We start from the raw sequence: 21,560 nt of genomic DNA, 5'->3' as shown, positions 1-21,560 counted from the left end.
CAGTCTGTTTTTACCATCTGTAATATACAGGTGGGTGGGGGATGGGCTCGATGGGGGATGGGCACTCAGGAGGGCACTTGTGATGAGCCCTGAGTGTTGTATGTAAATGAAGAACCACTGGACTCTACTCTTGAGACCCATACTCTTGAGACCAATACTGAACTGTATGTCAACCAACTAGAATTTAAATAACAGTAACAACAAATCTGTAATATACAAAGATTCCATAACTTATAAAGAGACCAAGCAACATTCCTCAACTTCACCACTGTAAGACTTACTTCCACCGACAGAGTGTAGCGTGTGGTTTCCTGGAGCAGGGCAGCTACTTCGAGCTCACGACTCGGTCACATTCTAGCAACAGCAGCCTGCCGCAGCCGAGCTGGTCCCGCTGGGACAGTTAACCCTGCGCCAGGGCCCGGGAAAGTGCACAAAGAGCCTGCCTGGCAGATAGTACTGAGAAGTGATGAAATACACATTTCTTTTTATTTCATTTTAAGGAAATAAATAACTTTGTTATCTGATCAGTTTCTACCCACAAAAAACCTGAAGAACCCATAAAATATAAACTTCACATATTAAGAATCACCAACAGGTACACCTCGGTGGCTCAGTCGGTTAAACGTCTGCCTTCAGCTCAGGTCATGATCCAGGGGTCCTGTGATGGAGCCCTGGGGTTGGGATCCCTGCTCCCAGGACTCCGTGCTCGGTGGGGAGCTTGCTTCTCCCCCTCCCGTCTTCCCCCAGCTCATGCTCTATCTCTTATAAATAAAATAATAATCATTAACAAATCAACTTTCAGATATCACACAGAACTACTGCACTAAAGTAACTCTCCTTACATTTTACTAAACATGTTGTTATCTGTAGGTTTTTAAAATTTTAACTAAACTAGTATTAAATACTCAAAACAATACTCCCACCTAGTGGATAAAGAAAAACTTCTGGCTTATCTCAGTCATCAAGAGTACCACCATAAAAAAGGAACTAAAACTACAATGAATTTAAAATGAGTTTATTCTGTTTGTACATCCACAAAATACCCCCTTGGGGGAAAAAAAAATAACCAACAAACCCATACACCCTGCTCCCCTCGAAGGAATGGATGGTAATACACTTTACAAAACTATCTCCGGAATCATGTATAAATGTTACTCTGAATTTCATTTGTTGTCATCAATTTCTTCAGTATCTCTGTGCTCTGAGGAATATTCTGGAAGAAGAAAAGAAAAGTCATCAATACAGTGGGATGGAGAACCCAGTTAGAACCAACATGCACACTCCAACCCTACACTCTGAGGATGGAAACAGGAAGGCACACAAAGAAACAGACCCTGCCCTGAATCTCCACTTTCAGGAGGTAACACATCCGAGTGTCTCAGAGCTTCAGGAATTTGAGGTGTTTAAGTAGATGAAACACCTAAGCCCAAAACTTTGTGGTGACGCCTTACGGCCTCCACAGGCCGTCCGAGACCTCTAGTGGGAGGCGACCCTCCAGGCCGGCCTCTCCCCCTGAGGAGCTCTCGCAGCCCCCCTGCACCCACCTCCACGTGCCCTCGGCTCTGGGCCTGCCCTTGTCCGTGCTCCCTGCTTCCATCTCGGATCCAGCGGCAGTGCCGGCCTCTCCTCAGATGGCCCTCCCCCCCCGCTGTGGCAGGCCTGCGATGGGGTGCTCCCCTCCGTCCAGCTGGCACGACGGTGGCCTGCGCCACCTCCGGGCCGTGGCACTCACATGGCTCCGGACGTGCTCAGGAGAATTCCACGTCGTTGACCCCACGCCCCCCTCAGACCAACTGAGACTACGAGCGAACTCAGGATGACCACGTCTGCTCGCGTTTGAGAGACAACTGCCCTCCTCAAACGGCCGCTGCACCCTCCACCGTCATTACGTTTACAGGAAGAAATGAACAGGTTAAGAGAAGTTATCTCAATTTCCCCCTCAAAGAATCCTCCCGAAAGCTGCAGGCAGCCTTAGACTCCACGCGACGACGTCCAGTCCCCAGAACGCGTGCGGAGCGCCGCGCCACACCAGAACAAGACCGCCGCGGGCCTGCTCTCACGCCGCCGCGGAAGGCCCTCAGGTAACCACACAAGCAAACACAACGGTTAGTTACGTCCTCTGAAAGCACCGCTACCTATAAAACTCAGCTGGTCAAAAAGCTTATCCATGACTCCAGCTGATATGGAATCACGCTTGAATTATACGAACTTAGTCTCGAGTTTTACTAATTCAACAAATGGCTGGGAAAGCATTCTCCTATACGCCAGGTACCTGATGACTTGGGGACACCAAAATGGAAAAACGCAGTCCATTCCCATGAAGCTGACCATCTAGCAAGCAAACTAATTTAATGAGACAAGTGCAATGAGCTAACTCTAAAAGAACTTTCCAGAAAAGGTTTCCTAACACCAATGGTCGTTCTAGAATAAAACAGGACTCCCACTGTGGAACGCTATTGTTATCTCTTCCCTGTATGAGAGAAGTTCTTACCCAGGGCACATACACTTTCAGCCAATCTCCTAGGGAAAGGACAGGACCTCCTAAACTACCTGAAACCATAGGCAAAACTTTTGGTGTACATGTTCCAGTATGAGTTTTTCTAAGGAAAGAGCCTAGGGACATACATACAAAGAGCAGGAAACAGGTTTATCTTGCCTTCACATAGCCAGGCCCATGCAAAATTAAGTGAATACATGTTGATAATTTAATCCATGCTGTGCTCAAAAATGCCTTCTTAAATATTACAATCTTCCAAGTGAATTAGTTACAGAAACTTCCTGAACAGTTAAACCATCCCTCTACACAGCCATCTGGGATTTGTATCAATGCACTGCACTGGGCTACCATGAAAAAGCTTAAACAAAACATCTCTCCAATTACAGAAGTACATCTAAAAGAAAGGGCAGCAACTCAATTCAAAGTGCCAGATTAGAAAGCTTTACTTGGAAGAAAAAAAATCTCTAAGCATTCCTTAAGTTTTAAATCAGTACCATAAATTTACCATTGTTAGTAAGTTTGTTGTAACTCAGTTATTAAATCAATGAGCTAAAACCTTACCTTAACCAAACCTTTCAAGCTTCTGGAAGAAAGGATAGGCTTAAAAGCTTCAACTGTGATTAGGTCTAACTTCATCACATCAGTGTAACACAAATACAGAACTGCAGGAATCCTCCACACTTGACAGTAACTCAGAACTATGAGTAACACAAGGAAAAAAAACACTTCAGTCTTCTACTGTATGATTTTTAAAATAAACACCTCTAAATAAAAAAGGCTACCTTTGGGTGCCTGGGTGGCTAAGTTGGTTAAGCGACTGCCTTTGCCTCAGGTCATGATCCTGAAGTCCCAGGATCGAGTCCCACATCAGGCTCCCTGCTCAGCGGGGAGTCTGCTTCTCCCTCTGACCCTCTCCCCTCTCATGCCCTCTCTCAAATAAATAAATAAAATCTTAAAAAAAAAAAAAAGAAAAAGAAAAGGCTACTCTTAAAAGTAGTTCTCTGTTGCTTTCCTTAAAGTGTTTACTGTCATACCAAACCACTTATAATGTGCATTTTCTTTCAAAGCCAATTTATTTTCGCTAAATCATTTCTTGCTTTTGTAAATATGGCTTATTTTACCTTTCCTGAATATACTGAGACATATCATAGGTAACTACAAGATTAAAATTTTGCTGAATATAATAAAATAGATTAGCCACTTACTCCAGAAACCTTCACATTTAAGGGGAAACAAACCTACTTATTAACAAATAACAATTATATTAGCTACCAAAAAGTAAGTGACAATCTCACATTTGATGTGATGCTAGGGTATAATCAGTAACAGGAATAAAAAATAAAATATTCAAGAAACTCCAGATTCAGAACTAGAGCAACTCTGCAAGGCTGCAGAGTTAAGAACTCAGTTAAGAATTCTGAGCTGCAGGGTGCCTGGGTGGCTCAGTGGGTTAAGCCTCTGCCTTCGGCTCAGGTCATGATCTCAGGGTCCTGGGATTGAGCCCCGCATCGGGCTCTCTACTCAGCGGGGAGCCTGCTTTCTCCTCTCTCTCTCTCTCTCTGCCTGCCTCTCTGCCTACTTGTGATCTCTGTCAAATAAATAAATAAAATCTTAAAAAAGAAAAAAAAAAGAATTCTGAGCTGCTCTCACATCGTAACTGCGTGTGTGGACAATGTTAAAACTCAAACCAAACACAACATACTAGCAACAAGAGATATTAAAGCAATACACTGGTATCAATCATCATTAGCAAACTCCTTTAAAACTCCCCTAATAGTTACAGCAGTAACCAATAACCAATAAAGCACTAACAAGATATACTGTAAATGTCATAAATTTTAGCAACACCTGCTGCAGGAAGGTCATGTACGATATTTGGTTGTTCCAGCAGTGAACAGCATGGAGGCTCTTTGAAATTCTGTGTTTTTAGGGCTTTCAGGAAAGGAGAATGAAGGCTGCTAGTAGATTCTGAAGTTTTATAGTCAGTAACATGCCGACATGTGAGAATTGTCACTTGCATATTCTTCCTTGCACAAGAGCCAAAGACCTAAGGCAAAATTGACCTCAAATTAAAATACAAACAAAATTTTGTTACAGAACAGAAATACTCCTCTAGCTGTTTATCTAACACCATTCACAGTAATATTCCCCTTGAGAGGTGGACGCATCCGATGGAAAAGAGAACACATCTGCTGTCCCCTTACCCAGGTTTGATCTTGGTTCTGTCACTTTCTGGTTTGCTGACCTTTTCTAAGTCACTTTCCTCAGCTGGGAACAGAGGACAGTACGGCCACCTGAGGGGGCTGCAGTGTGCATCAGTGAAGTCAGGAAGAAACATGGCCAGAGCCGCTGTGCTAACGCCAGGACAGGCTTCCAGGGTAAAGCAGCTGCTTGACTATGAGATCTATTCTAGTACAGATATTTCTAAGAACACCACATTACTTGCAAGCAACATTCAGACTAACAGTGTATCAGCAAAAGGAAGTGATCCCCCTTCTCTAATCCATGTGTTCCTGCGTTCAATAACACTTTAATAAAGATGTTTCTAAGCTGCAACCGTGCATTCACAATAGTGTTGTATCACTGCAATATTCCGTAAATGCATTTTTAAGTTATTTTGCTTATAGGCAAGTTTTAATCACTCTAGACCTTTATTTTCTCCTAAGCGTGTATTTTGTGAAGTTCCAAGGACCCTTTCCAGCTTTTAAAATCTATGGTCTTGTAAAGAAAAAAAGCAGTTTTGTGTGTGTTTTCTTTTTTAAGAACAAAAAGTAAACTTTAGGCCACCCTACCTTGTTGGGAAGTATTTTACAAAAAAAAGAAAATGGCTATTTCTTTTTTTTTCTTTTTAAAGATTATTTATTTATTTGACAGACAGAGATCACAAGTAGACAGAGAGACAGGCAGAGAAAGAGGGGAAGCAGGCTCCCTGCTGAGCAGAGAGCCCGATGCAGGGCTCAATCCTGGGACCCTGAGATCATGACCTGAGCCGAAGGCAGAGGCCTTAACCCACTGAGCCACCCAGGTGCCCTGAAAATGGCTCTTTCTTATAATAACAACAGAACTACAGATTTTACGTATCAATGATTTCTAAGACTAACTTCAGCTTAGTAAATAAACACAAAATAGTTAACATCAGCACGTACATCCCATTTAAGAAACACCACATTACTCGCAAGTCCTAATTTATTAACCTCCCTACAACAATCATACTCTGAATTCACACTTGACCACTCTGTTAGACTGTGTGTTTATCAGGATTTTGTGCCTGACATGAGCCAAACGGTAGGGGGATGCAGAGTGTCCCTAAGGAAAAAAAAAAATATTAATGAAAAAATTTGAAGTTCTGGAAAAGAAAAGTTGTCCCATAGTGCAAAAATAATAAAATATTCTTGACATAACAATCATGCTACTTAAATCGAAGAAACACAAATTGGGGTGCCTGGGTGGCTCGGCCAGTTAAGCATCTGCCTTTGGTTAAGGTCACGATCCCAGGATCAGATCAATGGGATTGAGTCCTGCATCCAGTTCCCTGCTCAGCAGGGAGGCTGCTTCTCCCTCTCCCTCTGCCTGCAGCTCCCCGTGCTTGTGTGTGCGTGCTCTCTCTCTCTCATAAATAAATTAATTAATTAAATATTTATTTTACTTATTTATTTAAAGAGTGAGATAGCTGGGCGCCTGATTGGCTTAGTGGGTTAAGCCTCTGCCTTTGGCTCAGGTCATGATCTCAGGGTCCCAGGATCAAGTCCTGCATCGGGGTCTCTGTTCAGCAGGGAGCCTCCTTCCTCCTCTCTCTCTCCCCCTCTCTCTCTCTCTGCCTGCCTCTCTCTCTCTGCCTGCCTCTCTGCCTACTTGTGATCTCTCTCTGTCAAATAAATAAATAAAATCTTTGGAAAAAAAAAAAAAAAAAGAGTGAGAGAGCTATCCCCTCAGGGACATGGAGCCTGATCCAGGACCCTGGGATCATGACCTGAGCCAAAGGCAGACGCTTAGCCAACTGAGCCACGCAGGTGCCCCGAAATAAAATCTTTAAAAACACACACACACAAATTAACACAACAGTTTCCTACCCTTCAAGATCTGAGGAAAGCTAAGAACTCTTCCTAGAAAAATACACATTGGTACATAACACAAAATCATATATATGATTGTAAGAAGGGCCACGGACCTTCTTGAATAACTCATTTAATAAAATGTATTTAATAACTCTTAATTAGTTTCCAAGTATGCCAAACTGGTTTAAAATAGGTGTACACCAAAGTTCTTATTTCTAATTAATTTAACTTTAATACCTAAACACAAATATACCTAAGATTTATGCTGAAACATTGCTAAGAGATATACATATGACCTACTTCATTTACTTTTATTTATTTATTTAAAGATTTTATTTATTTATTTGACAGAGATCACAGATAGGCAGAGAGGCAGGCAGAGAGAGGAAGGGAAGCAGGCTCCCTGCTGAGCAGAGAGCCCGATGCGGGGCTCAATCCCAGGACCCTGGGATCGCGACCTGAGCCGAAGGCAGAGGCCTTAACCCACTGAGCCACCCAGACACACCTACTTTTATTTTTTTTTTAAGATTTTATTTATTTATTTGACAGAGAGAGAGAGAGAGATCACAAGCAGGCAGAGAGGCAGGCAGAGAGAGAGGAGGAGGCAGGCTCCCCACTGAGCAGAGAGCCCGATGTGGGGCTTGATCCCAGCACCCAGAGATCATGACCTGAGCCAAAGGCAGAGGCTTAACCCACTGAGCCACCCAGGTGCCCCTGACCTACTTCCACTAACTGGGGTACCTGGGTAGCTCAGATGGTTAAGCGTCTGACATTGGCTCAGGTCATGATCTCCAGGTCCTGAGACCCAGGTCAGACTCCTGACTCAGCGGGGAGTCTGCTTCTCCCTCTGTCTAACCCCCTGCTTGTGCTCTCTGTCTCTCTCTCAAATGAAAACAAAAAAATCTTTAAAAAATAATCATATGCAACTGCCAAAATTACGATTATTCTCTAAAAATCCTAAATTCTTCCCTGAAAAATGTTTAATGTTTAATGTGCACAATTTTGCCACAAAATGAAGCCTCAATTAAGCCATCCTAATTCTAAGACAAATGGGCATAATATTTTGGAATTTGGAGCAAATAGCAGCCAAGTGCCAACCCCCTGAATACGGCTCACACCTGTTTCCTGCCTCGCAGCCCCAAGCCATCTCCAGCCCGCATAGTCAGCACGGCCGTCCTGCACGCGCAGCCATGACCCTGTTCTACTTCATGTGAGTAGTTTGTTTTTCTTTCAAACGTAACAATACAGCAAATGAAAAGAATCCAACTGTTTTATGCTTCTATGGCCTATAACCTTCAGCACATTTGTTAGATGAGTTATTTTATCCTTTATATTCCATAACAAATTCCTATGATACTTAATTTCCTATGATAATTTTAAGAAAAAAAACAAGTACTTCCCTGCTTTGCATTTGACTGTGTAGGCTCAAGTGTTAAGACATGGAACCCTTAAAACAGGGAGCTCACCAGTCTTCATTTCTCTTACCTTTTCCAGCCACTGATACTGTTGATCTTCAGCAACGTAGCAGCTGCACTGACAGAGGACGACCTGGAAAATAACATCCAAGTTTTTCGCCAGGTCAAATGAATTTGACACACTCTGAACTACCACCATATACACATCATTTGAATCCTAATATAACCTTTAGGTAATACTTGCTTTCTTAATTTGCTATTGGCTTATTTATTCGAATCACACCACTACTGGCAGTTAACATGAGAATAAAGTCCACATTAACGGAGTGACCACAAGAGTTTGCATAGGAGACACTGAAGACACTACCAACAAATGCTACCAGAATCTTCTTTATAACACAAGAATGATACCAGTCCTGCTGCCTTTCTGGGGGTCATACACTGGGAAGGCCAAACACAAAACAAATGTAAACACTATAAAACATAAGCATTATACAAACTCTAGGTGCTATCAGAGTGAAAGGCAGCCAGACAGCATCTCAACCCAAATGGCATTGTGAAACAGTACTAATGCCTCTGAAGACATGGTCTTATTTTAGAAACCAAGTTCTAACCCATATATTCAAAGCAAAATAATTTGTAATGCCACAATGCCATAAAAGGTTGGGTTCCTGATTATTAATGCTCATGGAATGATATTATCCACAGAACTCAACGTCTTCTACTAAAACATTGCCAAAAATGCTAACACTTAATTACCCAAAGGAAGCAAAGAAGGGAAAAAGGTACAGCGGGATGGGGGGCAAGAAAAAGACTGGACATATAATAAACTACACACGTAGGTTGTGCATAATCAAGAAATATCTAACTAATAAGTGTACGACTAGAAAAGGTGACAGAAATTTCTCCTACTGGACCTTCACAATCTGTTCTAAAGTACAATCTTCCCAACTAAAGATGAGATCAAAAACATGCTTAGTTTCATTCTTATTTCCTATAAATGTTAGGTGTGCATAAAAATCCTTATGCAATCTTAAATAACTTTGGATTGCATGTTAAAAAACAAACCAGGAAAAAAAAAAAAACAGAAGTATTAAAAAATCAAACTTTACAGTTTTCAAGGCCAACATTTGGTCTTTACCTTTTGAAATACGCTCCATTACAGTATTAGGGACTCAGCAGCTTCTTTCACTGTTTGAACCCCTGCGCTGGCCTGTGTTCAACAGCTCAGCAGCTGGGCAACGGTACTCTGTCAGACAAGCAGGTGGGGAGACACAGCACCTGCCTGGCCACCTCATCTGCCTGACTCTCAAATCGCCCCGTATGCTGTGTTCTCTGAATGGACCCAAGATTAGGATTCGAACGCGTATGAAACAAGGAAATCACTCGGTGTCAGCTACAGAATGACTTCCAGGGCTTAAAAAATCAGGTTAGGGTTGGGGCGCCTGGGTGGCTCAGTGGGTGGCTCAGCCGAAGCCTCTGCCTTCGGCTCGGGTCATGATCCCAGGGTCCTGGGATCGAGCCCCGCATCAGGCTCTCTGCTCAGCAGGGAGCCTGCTTCCCCCTCTCTCTCTGCCTACTTGTAATCTCTATCTGATAAATAAATAAAATCTTTAAAAAAAAAAATCAGGTTAGGGTAAAAGCTTAAAGTCAAGAGAATTATGCTCAGAACACATAAAGCATTCATTTGTTCAATAAACACTACCAGAGTTCCTAGCATGTACCAGGCATTTGCTAAATCCTGGGTATCCTGCCACAAAGGAGAACTCCCTGCTTTCACAGAGTGAACACATTTTTGCACATTCAGAGTTACCAGCTGAAATAATTTTTTTGAATGAGAGCAAGGTGTGAATGTCTACTGTCTATGGTTTTTTCCTAACAAAGTTATTTCAGAATTTCCTAGGACTTTATCAACACACTGTGTTCGCCACACTAATATTTATATAAGTAACAGCACTGCCTACAGGTGCAATTCGTCAGCCCAGAAGCAGATATAAAGGAACACGAAATTCAAATGAACACCACACGAACGATGCTTAAACAGCTCCCTCTGAAGCATCCAAGTCCCACGTACCGAGGGACTCGATTTCAGATGATAAAACACACAAAAGGCCTCTGCGGGGGACAGATGTGTCGTGTCCGTTGTTCTACACCATTCATTCCAGAGGTTAGCACAGCCAACTTCTTCCCAGACTCCTGAACTCATTACAAATGACGACAAAAACGCTGTGAAAAACAATTCACATCAGTTAGTGCCACATCTGCAAACTGCATTTTCTAGAATCAAAAACGATTTCATATTTCTCTAGAATTTGAGAGCTACAAGAGCCATTAAGACCACTAACCTTACACAGCCATTTTACAGAAAAGGAAACTGAGGACTCGAGAAGTTAAACTACCTCAGTACAGATGGTATCAGAGGCAGGAACTCCGGAACACAGGTTTACTGCCGGGCTGTACCACACTGTCACAAGGTAACACTTGCAGGGAAATTGTCGGCCAGGAGAACTTCTTATAAATGAGTCAACAGTTTTTTACCACTTACTATGTCCTGCAAGCAAGGGCTACCTGACAGGGCAAGGATCAACTTCACTGAAGGCTCCCAGGGCTCACCCCAGAGTCTGTGCACCAGCCAGAATCACACAGGTCTGCGCACCTCCATGCGTCTGCTGTCCTAGCTGGACTCTGCACTATTAACCTATCAAATGGAGTCATACATGTACAGATCTTCAAACTTGAAGGTTCAAAAACGTTAGCGACCATCACTGGTATTTTTAGAGTTCTCATCCTGTTCTCAAAGGACCCTGTTATTTCAAAAACATTTAAGAACCACTGCTCCAAAGGGGTCATGTACACATGCCACCTCTGTCCCCCTGAGTCTGGCCCAAATAGTACCAGGACTCTGAGGACATGTGGATACCTGAACACACTATAAACTCAGTTCCTGTGATTTACAACTCCCTTAACCAAAGCACACTTCCTTTAAATCTTAATTTTTAAAAGTCTGTCAAAAAGAAGGTTATCATATGAGCAGGCACAGATTTTACTCAGTGGGTTAAAGCCTCTGTCTTCAGCTCAGGTCATGATCCCAGCGTCCTGGGATCGAGCCCTGCATCAGGCTCTCTGCTCAGCAGGGAGCCTGCTTCCCCATCTCTCTCTCTGCCTGCCTCTCTGCCTACTTGTGATCTGTCAAAGAAATAAAATCTTTTAAAAAATAAAATAAAAATAATAAATTCAATCAATTAACATACAGTGCATTATTAGTTTCAGAGGTAGAGTTCAGTAACTGATCAGTTGCATACAACACCCCCTGCTCAGTACATCACATGCCCTCCTTAACGCCCATCACCCAGTTACCCCATCCCCCACCCACCTCCCACGGATTTTGTTCTTTCAACAAAACGACCAATCTAACACATTTCTACTCACCTACTGCATTATTTCCTATAGCAATTATGAATTTGGAGCAAGGATATTTTTCCAGCAGAGAAACTTCCAAAGATGTTTTTGTTTGTCTTCGAAAGAGCCGCACCTCCCTAACACAAGAAACAAAGAACAAAACTAAAGCAACTTAAACATAATCAGTACCGTATTATGAGGAAAAGGATACTAAAGGCATGATTCTGTAATCAGCAATATGCAGGCTTTAATTTCATAAAGAATGTAATTATCATCTAAGGGAAACAACAGATTCAGGCAACAATAACTAACAGATAAAACCATCTGATGCAGGGGCACCTGGGTGGCTCGGTGGGTTAAAGCCTCTGCCTTCGATTCAGGTCATGATCCTGGGGTCCTGGGCTCTCTGCTCAGCGGGGAGCCTGCTTCCTCCTCTCTCTCTGCCTGCCTCTCTGCCTACTTGTGATCTCTGTCAAATAAATAAATAAAATCTTAAAAAAAAAAAATCTGATGCAAAATTCATGGAGTATTCCAAAACAGAGATCAGGTTGTCCACCTGACCCAGTGATCAATCTCAGCATCCCCCAAAGTGGCACAAACGGGTACAGTGTGCAACAAGAAATGGGAAGCACCACCCTCCTGCCAGCAGAATACTGAGCTTGCACCCGACCACGCCTCCAAGAGGAACATCCATCCACACAGAATGAAGGGAGAGGACGAACAGGATAAATGAGACAAATTCAGGGTGTGGGACACCCTACCCAACAACTAATCTCGGCAGGGGTGAGAAGGAGGGGATGCTCTAAATGACAGGCAGCTCAAGAGAGACAGAAAGTCGAAAAGTAACGTGTGGACCTTGTCCGGATTCTGAATGACACAAATTCACTGTAACACCTCGCGTCTGACACTCCTGCGCGAGTCTGGTCCTGCACGGGCTAACTTTGGGCTACTAAATGGCATCAGAACTACTAACTTCGTCAGGAGCTATTAGAGCACACTCGAGAAAACGCCTCCGTCGTCTGAGGTGCATTCCGAAAAACGGGGACGTGAAAGGCCGCGGGCACTGGGACTCCGAGGTGAGGGGATAAAAAACACGCGGCGACGCCGTCACAACTGTTGAATCTACGTGAATGGGTTGGGGCGAAGGGTCATTTTGTATTTTCTCCGATCTTTTTAAAGAGGCGGGTTTTCCACCTGCTACGGACATCGAGGCTAACGGAGGAGCGGAGCGGAGGATAAAAAGGCTTTAAGAGAGCTGCCTTACGTCCACGGACCACGGACCACGGACCACGGACCACGAACGAGGGCCTCCCGGGAACCCGTTACGAGCGCGCAGGGCGGCCCCCGAGTCCCCGCAAAGGAAGCCCCGGCGCTACGCACGCCACGGAGGCCGCCGCGGGCCAGCGCCACCCCGCGTCTGCCTCCCGGACCTCACCTCTTCCGCGCCAGCTGCCGCCGGACCTCCCTGTCCTCGGCCGTCTCCCTCTTCCCCTCCTCCTCCTCCTCCTCCTCGTCCTCGGTCCCAGCTCGACACGGCGCCTTCACCACCTCGCCGAAGAACGTGGCCGCCATGGTACCCGCGCCAGCGTCCCGGCCGGACCGCGACGTCCCAGCACGGCGCATGCGCCCCCGCCCTCAGCCGCGCACCACCACGCCCCCTTCTCCGCCCCCGCGCCCCTGAGCCCCGCCCTCACGCCACGCCCCCGCGCACGCGCGCGAGCCCCTGCGGCCGCGCAGGTGTCGAGCGTCTTATCTTGGGGCCCCGGCGCGCGGCGACATCGAGAGGTCGGATGACTCCGGGCTAGAGAGCCCAGCGCGGGGCGGGGGCAGGGGGCGTCCTGTCCCGGCAGGTGACGCACGGGAGAGAGGAGCGGGGCTCGGCCGGCGGCGCCTGGGAGAAACCAGCCTTGCTCCCCCGCCTGCCTTCCCGCGGCGCCCGTTCCCCTTCTCCGCCGGGGGGTGGGTGGGGGCGTGGGGAGGGGGCGGCGCTGCGGACCGAGGGCGGGAAGAAATACAGCGCTCCGTGGCGGGGGGGGGGGTCAAACGCGGCTTTTACTCTGCGGTAAGAGTTCCCAGGCCCAGGGCGGACGGTCGTCCGGCCCGTCTCAGTTTATGGGAATGCAGGCATAGTTAGCTTCTCTTCAGAACGTGGCCGTGTCCCGTACCGAACGCACTGTCGCCGTCGGTGGCCTCCCGTGACTGAGCGAGGCGTGCGGTGGGTGCGGACTCGGCTCTCTCCGTTGGAGCGCGCGGGACGAGCGGGTGCGCGGAGCCGGAGGCCGAGGGGCGCCGCGCCGGGTCAGATGTGGGGCGGTGTCCGGTGCTGCCGGGAGCCCCAGATCCGCTTCCCTACGGTACTCGAGCTGGAGATCGGTGACCCGCTCGCATTTTGGAACGCCGCAGGCAAACGCCCGCAGGTGCTGCCTTGGGGTCGGGCAGAACCTCGTGGTTTCCAGTCTCAGCCGCCACAAATACCTTGTCTTGAGACGTGGAGAAATAGTATCAACAGAGGCATGTACATTAAATGCCTTTTAGCAAACGGAACCAAAACCGAAGTCTGAGTTTTGAAGCAAAATTGGAACATTTAAGGATAACAGTGTGACCAGATGGCTGTCCAGTGAGAGCTAGGGGACCTTTGCGTGGGGTTAGCAAGGTTACCAAGGTGGTGTGTTTACGGGGCACTGATTCCCGGGCTGCTTTCTAGAATGACTGGATTGCACAATAAAGAGGACTTACTGTGTCTAAGTCCTTTTTGTCGAATAAAGTAACTTGTCATTTTTACCAGTAAAATTTACTGCGATTTGATTTCACAATTACATTATGAAGAAATCATTTCTAGAAAGCTGACTAAAATTATGAGTAGGGTAATAATACATTTGGCAGTGATTTAAATTCTGTGTACTTTTCACAGTTTTACGATAATGTTAAGTTTTTAAACAAATGGCTTATTTCATGCACTTACAGTAAATTTAGGCCGAGCACTTCAAAAAAGAGCAAATAGATGTTCAATTTAAATACTAAACCAGCAGAGATTGCGTTATGAAAGAAGGCTGGTGACACCTCAAGACCTAACAGAAATTAACCCCATCACAGAACACTGTCAATTCAAAACAAATTCTTTGATTACACTGAAGTTGACAAGAAATTCTGTGTGAGAGTCTTAACTGAGACTTAAATATTTTCATTTTATGGTATTTGTTGAGGATATAGCAGCCCCAATGAGAAATTTCTGTAGAATTAAGGGTAAATATGGGAATGGAAATAGATTTATACATTTTAGCAATCAAAAATCAAACCCCGTGCGCCTAAAAATATTAGCAGTTTATTAGGAATTCTTCCTTTTCTCACCTGTACTAGTAACAAGATACTGGTATCAGTATTTCAGATGAAAGTATACTATGAACAGAGCAAAGGACACAGACTTTGTACGTTAGAAATATTCTGGCTTATGCCAAGGAAAAAAAAAGACGACAAAAAGCCTTTTTTTTTAAGCAGACATGCAACCACAAACAAATTTCTCAAGTAATCTAGACATTTGGGTCTAGCTGTGTAACCAAAATATATGCATTACATTAGTCTGTTAATGAAAAACGAATAGAAACTCTTAGGTTTCTGTATTTTACTTTTTCAGATTTACACATGCAAATCATATATTAATATTCACAGATTTTTTCAATGGGAAAACAACTTGCTTCTAACAATTCATTTTTCCAATAACATGTTACTATGTTAAAAAGATTCAACAGTGCATTCATTTAATCTGGTGATCTTCCTTTCAACAAATACCTGTTAAATTAAACCTCACTGCAAAGAATTCTTTATAGTATCAAGATTTCTAATCCTAGCAAAGGCCACAGTGAAAGAGCCCACACATGCTGCCATTTAAGTTTGTTGTGATGAGATTATAATTAATTTGCTCAAAGCATTCATAAAGTACTAATTTTGCTGTAGAGAAACATAAGAGGATGTCACTGTCTCATCCAAAAATATGACTGTTTTAATCTTCATCTATACCTTTTATTTTCTAACTGGTTAAAACTAAGACCTTGCCTCATAATGAGGCACGTTTTGGCAACTCTATAAATGCTGTTATGTGCAAGTAATAATGAGGAAAAGTTGTTGCGATAGTCACATTCATAGCCTTCATAGAAAAATACATATTCCCTGAATTAGTCTTATCAAGTGGTCACCATTCCGTATAAATTCCAGTATTATAAACAAAATAAGACATTTAATGGGTTTTTGCTAATTGCCTGTTTCCCACACACTGCTTCAGAACTCGATTATCAACATCCCCCATCATTGAATCCCCAGGTCCTTCTAGTTTAAGTTGTTTCTGACTTTTAAGGTGGTGAATTCTAAGGACTGGATCTTATGAAAGGATTTGCTTTGCTCAAAAGCCAGGTAGGCTAGTGGCACTTGAAATGTGCCTACTTTTTTCCCCTCTTACTGCAGTAATGACACACCATAGCTGTGCCAGTCTGAACCCTTAAAATTAGCATCAGGTTGCAATTTTGACATTTTTTTTTCAGCCCTTGAAGTTTTTGCTACAGACCCTGTACACTTCCCATTATTTTCTTCCTCTAAGGAATCATGGGGTTTCTTCAAGGCCCTTCCTTTCTGAAAGGGAACAATCTTAGGACAGGTTACTTGTCTCTCCTTTCCACCTCTCCACTCCAGGCTCCACTGTCTATTTCCCCCTCATAATCTCTATAGTTGGGGTCTGTACCAGAGCTCACTGTGACCCGCTCCATTATGGCTTTTAGAAAATTCCTCAAAAAAGGTGCCAACAAGGGATTAACTTTAGAGTTCAGAGCAGAACACAACTGCCCGTTTACTTGTGGTCCCTGATCCCACTTCTACATTTCCATAGTCACTACTGTGCTTTTGCTTTCCAGGATCTGAACTGTCTGAAAAAAAGTGCTTTGCTATTAATATCTTCAAGCTCTTTTTCACTGTCAGAATTTATGGTTGTATCATCCTCTTTATAAACATTCAGTAATATTTTCTTAGCCGCAGCAGAAGCAGTTCGATGCGGCAGCTTTCTCCTGCTCTTCCTAAAACAAACATTTTCTGGTCTTGAAATCGCATCCTTGAGATTGCTCATTATTTTTATCTTATTTGCAGCCACAGCGGCACATCTGCTGAGAACTTTGTCAGGCACCATGTTTGCTTTCAGAATTTCACTAGGCACTTGCACTGCAGCCTTCTCATTATGCATACATGTTCTCATTTTTGTATTGGGTTCTCTGTCCCTAGGAACAGATTCTGAAAAACGAGTGAAAGTTCATGTAAATGTAAAAACCTTGTAACACAAGTTTTTACTACTACTTACAATTCCTCAGTAACACACTCTTAAACAATAAATTTAAAAATTACTCACATTGCTAAATAAGTAAAAAACGTACATGATTTCTCATCAGTGATACTACACGTTCTTAACATTGGTAGAACCTCCCATTTCCTCATCAACAAAAAGAAGCCTTGAATAGTCTGCCACCTGGCATGCTTTCTAATCTGCAAAGACAACTGCCACTTCGAACAGGAGCAGACTTGTGAGACTGTATCTTCAGCATCATAAAGCACTAAATTCTTGGTATCGTTTCGGATATTCTCTGTTGAACTATTTTAGGATATTCAACAGCAGTTCTGAAATGATTTCCCTAGAACCTCCAAGAGAAGGCAGTGCCATCATGACTCGATGTGGTATCAGCTCTGCCTCAAGAACGTCCTTGAAGTTTGAATTCCAACACCTTTAGTCAAAACAAACATGAACCAGTAGATAAAAAGGAATTGCCTGTTCGTTTTATCTAACTAAAATATGGTTTTAACCCTAGGTCCACTTTTTAAAATATTTGAGCATTTTTACATAACTGGAATTATTAAATCCTGGTTCCATTATTATTTAAATAATAATTTTCTGAGCTAGGTAGGTATATGCCAGCCATCCAGAGGATCAGGATAAAGATTGTAAAACACTAATTCTATACATATTAACTCTAATTGCTCTAAGAACTAAGAGGTGTAGGGCGACTGTGAGAACCACATTCTAGAAACCAAACAGAGTCACGGGGTAAGGAAAGCTTCCTTTGAGGAGTGTTACTGTATCGGAGAGCTAGGAACTGTGGAGGGATCAAACAGGCAGGACGAAAGCACTACGGAGAGGCAATTTTCCAAGCGTGACCCCATGAAGTTGCACCCACTGCTCCACGATTATCAACTTAGGTGGGCTCAAATCAGTGTTATTTCTGCCAATGTTTCAAAGCCAGATTTTCAAATTTCAAATATAGGATTAATTAATGCACTCCTAGGCTTTTTGAAAGTTCACATTATGCCACTTCGTTTTTTACAGAAGACCTACCTGATTTTGCTAGCCAAAAGAAATCGAAGAGGATCTCACTTTTATTTAAAAAAAAGGGGGGGGGCACCTGTGTGGCTCAGTCAGTTAAGCATCTGCCTTTGGCTCAGGTTATGATCAGAGTGCTGGGATCGAGCCCCATACCAGGCTCCCCCTGCTCAGCACAGAGCCTGCTTCTTCTCCCTCTGCCTGCTGCTCCCCCTGCTTGTGCTAATAAATAAAGTCTTAAAAAAAAAAAAAATGGGGCCAAAAACACAAACTGCATCTGGTGTCGGTTTTGCTGAGAGCCTCTAGAGAGGCGGCAAACACCCTGAACCAGAAGAGCCGCCCACCAAGCTCCTCCCGCTGCTGCCAGAGCTCTTGAACTGTCTGAGCACCTGGGCTTGAGCCACATTGATTTTGTGCATCCGTTAGTAAGACATGTCCTAAGATACCAGAGAAGCCTGAGAGGTGATTTTTCAGAGTCTGCAAATGCCTTCAATTTTTTCCATCTATATTAATGGTAGTTGCATCTTTGTTTTATCCCATATTTGGGCTTATGAAAGGTTTCACAGGAATGCCTTACTTTCAGAGAGCAGGCAAAACCTGTATTTCTTATAAAAATGCACCTGAACTTCAGCCGCTGAGGGTTAGGTTTTATCTGTTGGCACTCTAGCCTTGCAGCCATTAAATCAAGCTATCTAAAACTGTTTTAAAGGCACACAAGCCTTGCTGGGGGGTGAGTTTGGGGACCCCACCTCATTTGCAGACATTCAGCATTTGGTAAGAACAGGCTAGAGACCACCGAAACGCCAGAGTCCACATCTGGACTCTCCCACTCTATCCTTTTCACCACTAAGGATGAGAAAATAAGGACTCATTTTGCCAGCTCTCAAGTAATGCTATTCATTCTACCGCAGTGAAACTCCCAATGATCAACAACCTTCCTAGTTTTTCCTTTATGAACAGAGAGGTTTGCCCTTCTGTCACCCAGCACAAATGAGCACAGGTGAAAATGGGCTACTGTTGATTGATACGTTCATTAAGAGTGAGAACTGAGGAAGTCTTCTGTTCTCAAAAGGAAAGCCCTTCCGATTTTACCCTCAGTCTGTGAAACTCACTTCAAAGATGTGCTTACACTTTCTCCAAGACCCAGCATAGGTTAGAACTCCTGTACTGAAAGCAAACCCCCCCCCCCGAAATGCATCAGTCCCTTTCGCCAACTATGGGACTTCTATACTTTTCCGGTGAAATTGTTTCTAAAGGTAACTCGTTTTGTTCAATCTACGTCCCCAGGCATTGCAAAAATGGCCTTTTCACGGCTGAGTTCATCCTCAGACTGCTGGGCAGCACAGCCTCCCCTGCCTGGCTGGGCTTTGTGCGGTCACTCACACAAGCAGCAGAGACCATGAGAAAGCTCGCGTTTTCACTACGAAGGGCCTTTTCTCAGGAATGTTTAAAATTACCAACTGATGTCTCTGCAAAGCAATCCTAGATCCAAAGTCAATCTTCAGCACATAAAATCAATGTTAGGCAAATACTAGTATGTGAATTAGTATGCTACAACAGACAAATGCTCTTATAAACAGATAACAAAATGAAGGTTAAATCTCACCTACACAGGATGAGGGCAACCAGCATCGCTCAACTACTTCCATTTGCATGTTGAAACCACATCAAAAGTAGATAGCCAGTTCACTCCCAACAATATAGCCACCTGATAGTATAGATAAAATCCTAGCACACTAACCACTTCTGTGGGACAAAAGGACTTTTAGTGGCAGCAACTAATTCCTTTTTGATGTACTGATGCAATTTAGGAGCCCAGTAAATACGAGCTCATTTTAACAAATGGTTATTTGTAACCCAAAATAAGGGAAAACAATTAAGATTCTACAAAAGAAACTCTAAGTAGGTTTTTTAAAGTGCTTTAAGAAAAGCTGCACTTCAAATATGTAACTATGGGGGGAAGGAGGGATAACCAAGTCAATTCTACTGTGTACAGCCACTCCAACTTGATGAAGCTGTAACTCTAGTCTTGGACCTAAAATGGGAAGGTCACAGAATAAAGATAAAAGCACTCTGAGAAAGACAGAAGAGTGACAGTGTGGGAAACTTTAAAAAAAAAAAAAAAGCATACATGTAAGGCAGTGTTAATTTTATTACTAAGAACTTGGTAAATTATAAAGTGCTTTATTCGCCTTGAGAAAACTACAGTTTTTAGAAATATATACAGGATCATTCAGGGTTAGAGAGAAGTCCAATTTATATGTTAGGGTACAAGCTTATAACTTTTGGAGGACACTGCTCTAACAATACATTTGTGATTGTGTCACTTAATACTAACCAGTCAGTACAATCCCCAAGTCCTCCTGTCCCAGATGGTCTTGGTCAGGTGATTTGGAGGAGTCACGGAGAGCTTGAGGGATTGCTGCTTTCCTATAAATGATTCCCTATTTGGATATGGCAAAAACCTCATCCACAGAGTAAAAATTTACATCTGTAATAGCACCCCATCACAGTTCACCTATATGACCACTTGAAATTGTATCACTGTGTGTTCTAAGATGGTCTGTGGTGAATAGAAATTTGGATGTAGACATTAAACTTTTGATTCAAAGCAATTATCTCTAGTTTCTCTATTTTAAGGACTAGTCATATTCCAATTACGATACTTAAAACAAAACTGTTTTCCTAGGTCCAAAATAAACTTCCCATCATTGCTGTAGAAGCATGAAAATTTTTAATCTCATCAGCATTTTAATTGTGGAATATTAAAAACAAATCTGAAAATGGAAAAAAGATGAAAGCATGTCTGAATCGGAAAGAACCTGTACTAGCCTATTTCACATATTTTTGAAGTACTGGACATTACTGGTTGTTGTGGCTGGTGGTAAATCCAGAGCGGAAACCTTGTTTGCCAATCAACATAACCTCTCTCGAGCAAGGCTTTCATCAGAGCTAGTTTGAGATGACTTCTTCCTTCTCTGCCCTTTAGGGCACCTGGGTGGCTCAGTGGTTTAAGCCTCTGCCTTTGGCTCACGTCATGATCTGGGGGTCCTGGGATTGAGCCCCACATTGGGCTCTCTGCTCAGCGGGGAGCCTGCTTCCCCTTCCCCCTGCCTGCCTCTCTGCCTACTTGTGATCTGTCAAATAAATTTTAAAAATCTTTAAAAAAAAAAAAATTCCTTATCTGCCCTTCACTGAGAAGCAATGAAATGATCAAATCTCAGGGCACAAACAGCATTCGTCATGGATATTCATCCCTCTCAAAGCACAGGTTTCCAAAAAAGACCCCATACACTGAAAAGTGTCTTTACGTGTTTTCTGGAACTCCCTGAGCTGAGCACTTTCCTGTTTTCTGGGGGAGCTGGTAACACTGCAAAGTCAGCTTCCACAGTATGGCCACAACAGGTCAGGAGATTGTCTGAAATAATTCCAGAATCAAGAGCTGTTCTTCACTAGCTTGGTCACTTTTACAGTTGAACAGATGAACTTAAATTCATCTATCAAGTCTTCAACACATTCCGTGATGGGCACCACAGAATTCTGTTTGGTTCTGACGGCTAACATAGCTCATCACTCTATGGCTTTCTCGCATCCCCAGACAACAGTTAATTGTTAACAGCCATGATTCTCAAAGACTTGTGATAGCTACTGCCGTTTCTTTTCCCTAAAAATCTGATAAAAGCTCTGTGAACTATCAATTCAGGGATCCTGTACCTGTCTGGTGAAGTGTTTAACTTTAAATTTTTGTTGACACACAGTGCAATACTGGTTTCTGGGTTTAATGAACTTCTTGAGAGAGATCTCAGAGAACTTTTTAAAAAAGATTTTTATTTATTTATTTGACAGAG

The 21,560-nt window shown here is 43.4% G+C and overlaps 2 protein-coding genes across 2 annotated transcripts in view; both read right to left on the bottom strand.

The window, feature by feature from the left end:
* Nucleotides 1-999: 999 nt before the first annotated feature.
* On the bottom strand, nt 1,000-13,314 carry PSMG1 (proteasome assembly chaperone 1). Its single transcript, XM_080804315.1, has 7 exons — nt 12,802-13,314; nt 11,397-11,503; nt 10,042-10,193; nt 8,038-8,100; nt 4,346-4,544; nt 3,059-3,195; nt 1,000-1,213 (listed from the first exon to the last, which is right to left on the bottom strand). The coding sequence occupies exons 1-7, from the start codon at nt 12,987-12,989 to the stop codon at nt 1,139-1,141; spliced, it is 921 nt and encodes a 306-aa protein (XP_080660441.1). The 5' UTR covers nt 12,990-13,314; the 3' UTR covers nt 1,000-1,138.
* A 1,358-nt stretch (nt 13,315-14,672) lies between these two features.
* BRWD1 (bromodomain and WD repeat domain containing 1) overlaps nt 14,673-21,560 on the bottom strand; it is a 118,342-nt gene continuing 111,454 nt past the window's right edge. The window contains exon 42 of the mRNA XM_080804295.1: nt 14,673-16,634. Within this exon, the coding sequence (XP_080660421.1) occupies nt 16,243-16,634 (392 nt within the window). The 3' untranslated portion in view covers nt 14,673-16,242. The remainder of the gene's footprint in view (nt 16,635-21,560) is intronic.

Source organism: Martes martes, assembly GCF_963455335.1.
Source record: "Martes martes genome assembly, chromosome: 1".
In the NCBI taxonomy this organism is placed as follows: Eukaryota; Metazoa; Chordata; class Mammalia; order Carnivora; family Mustelidae; genus Martes; species Martes martes.
The sequence above is the reverse complement of the archived record's forward strand: the minus strand, read 5'-3'. Positions and strand labels throughout refer to the sequence as shown.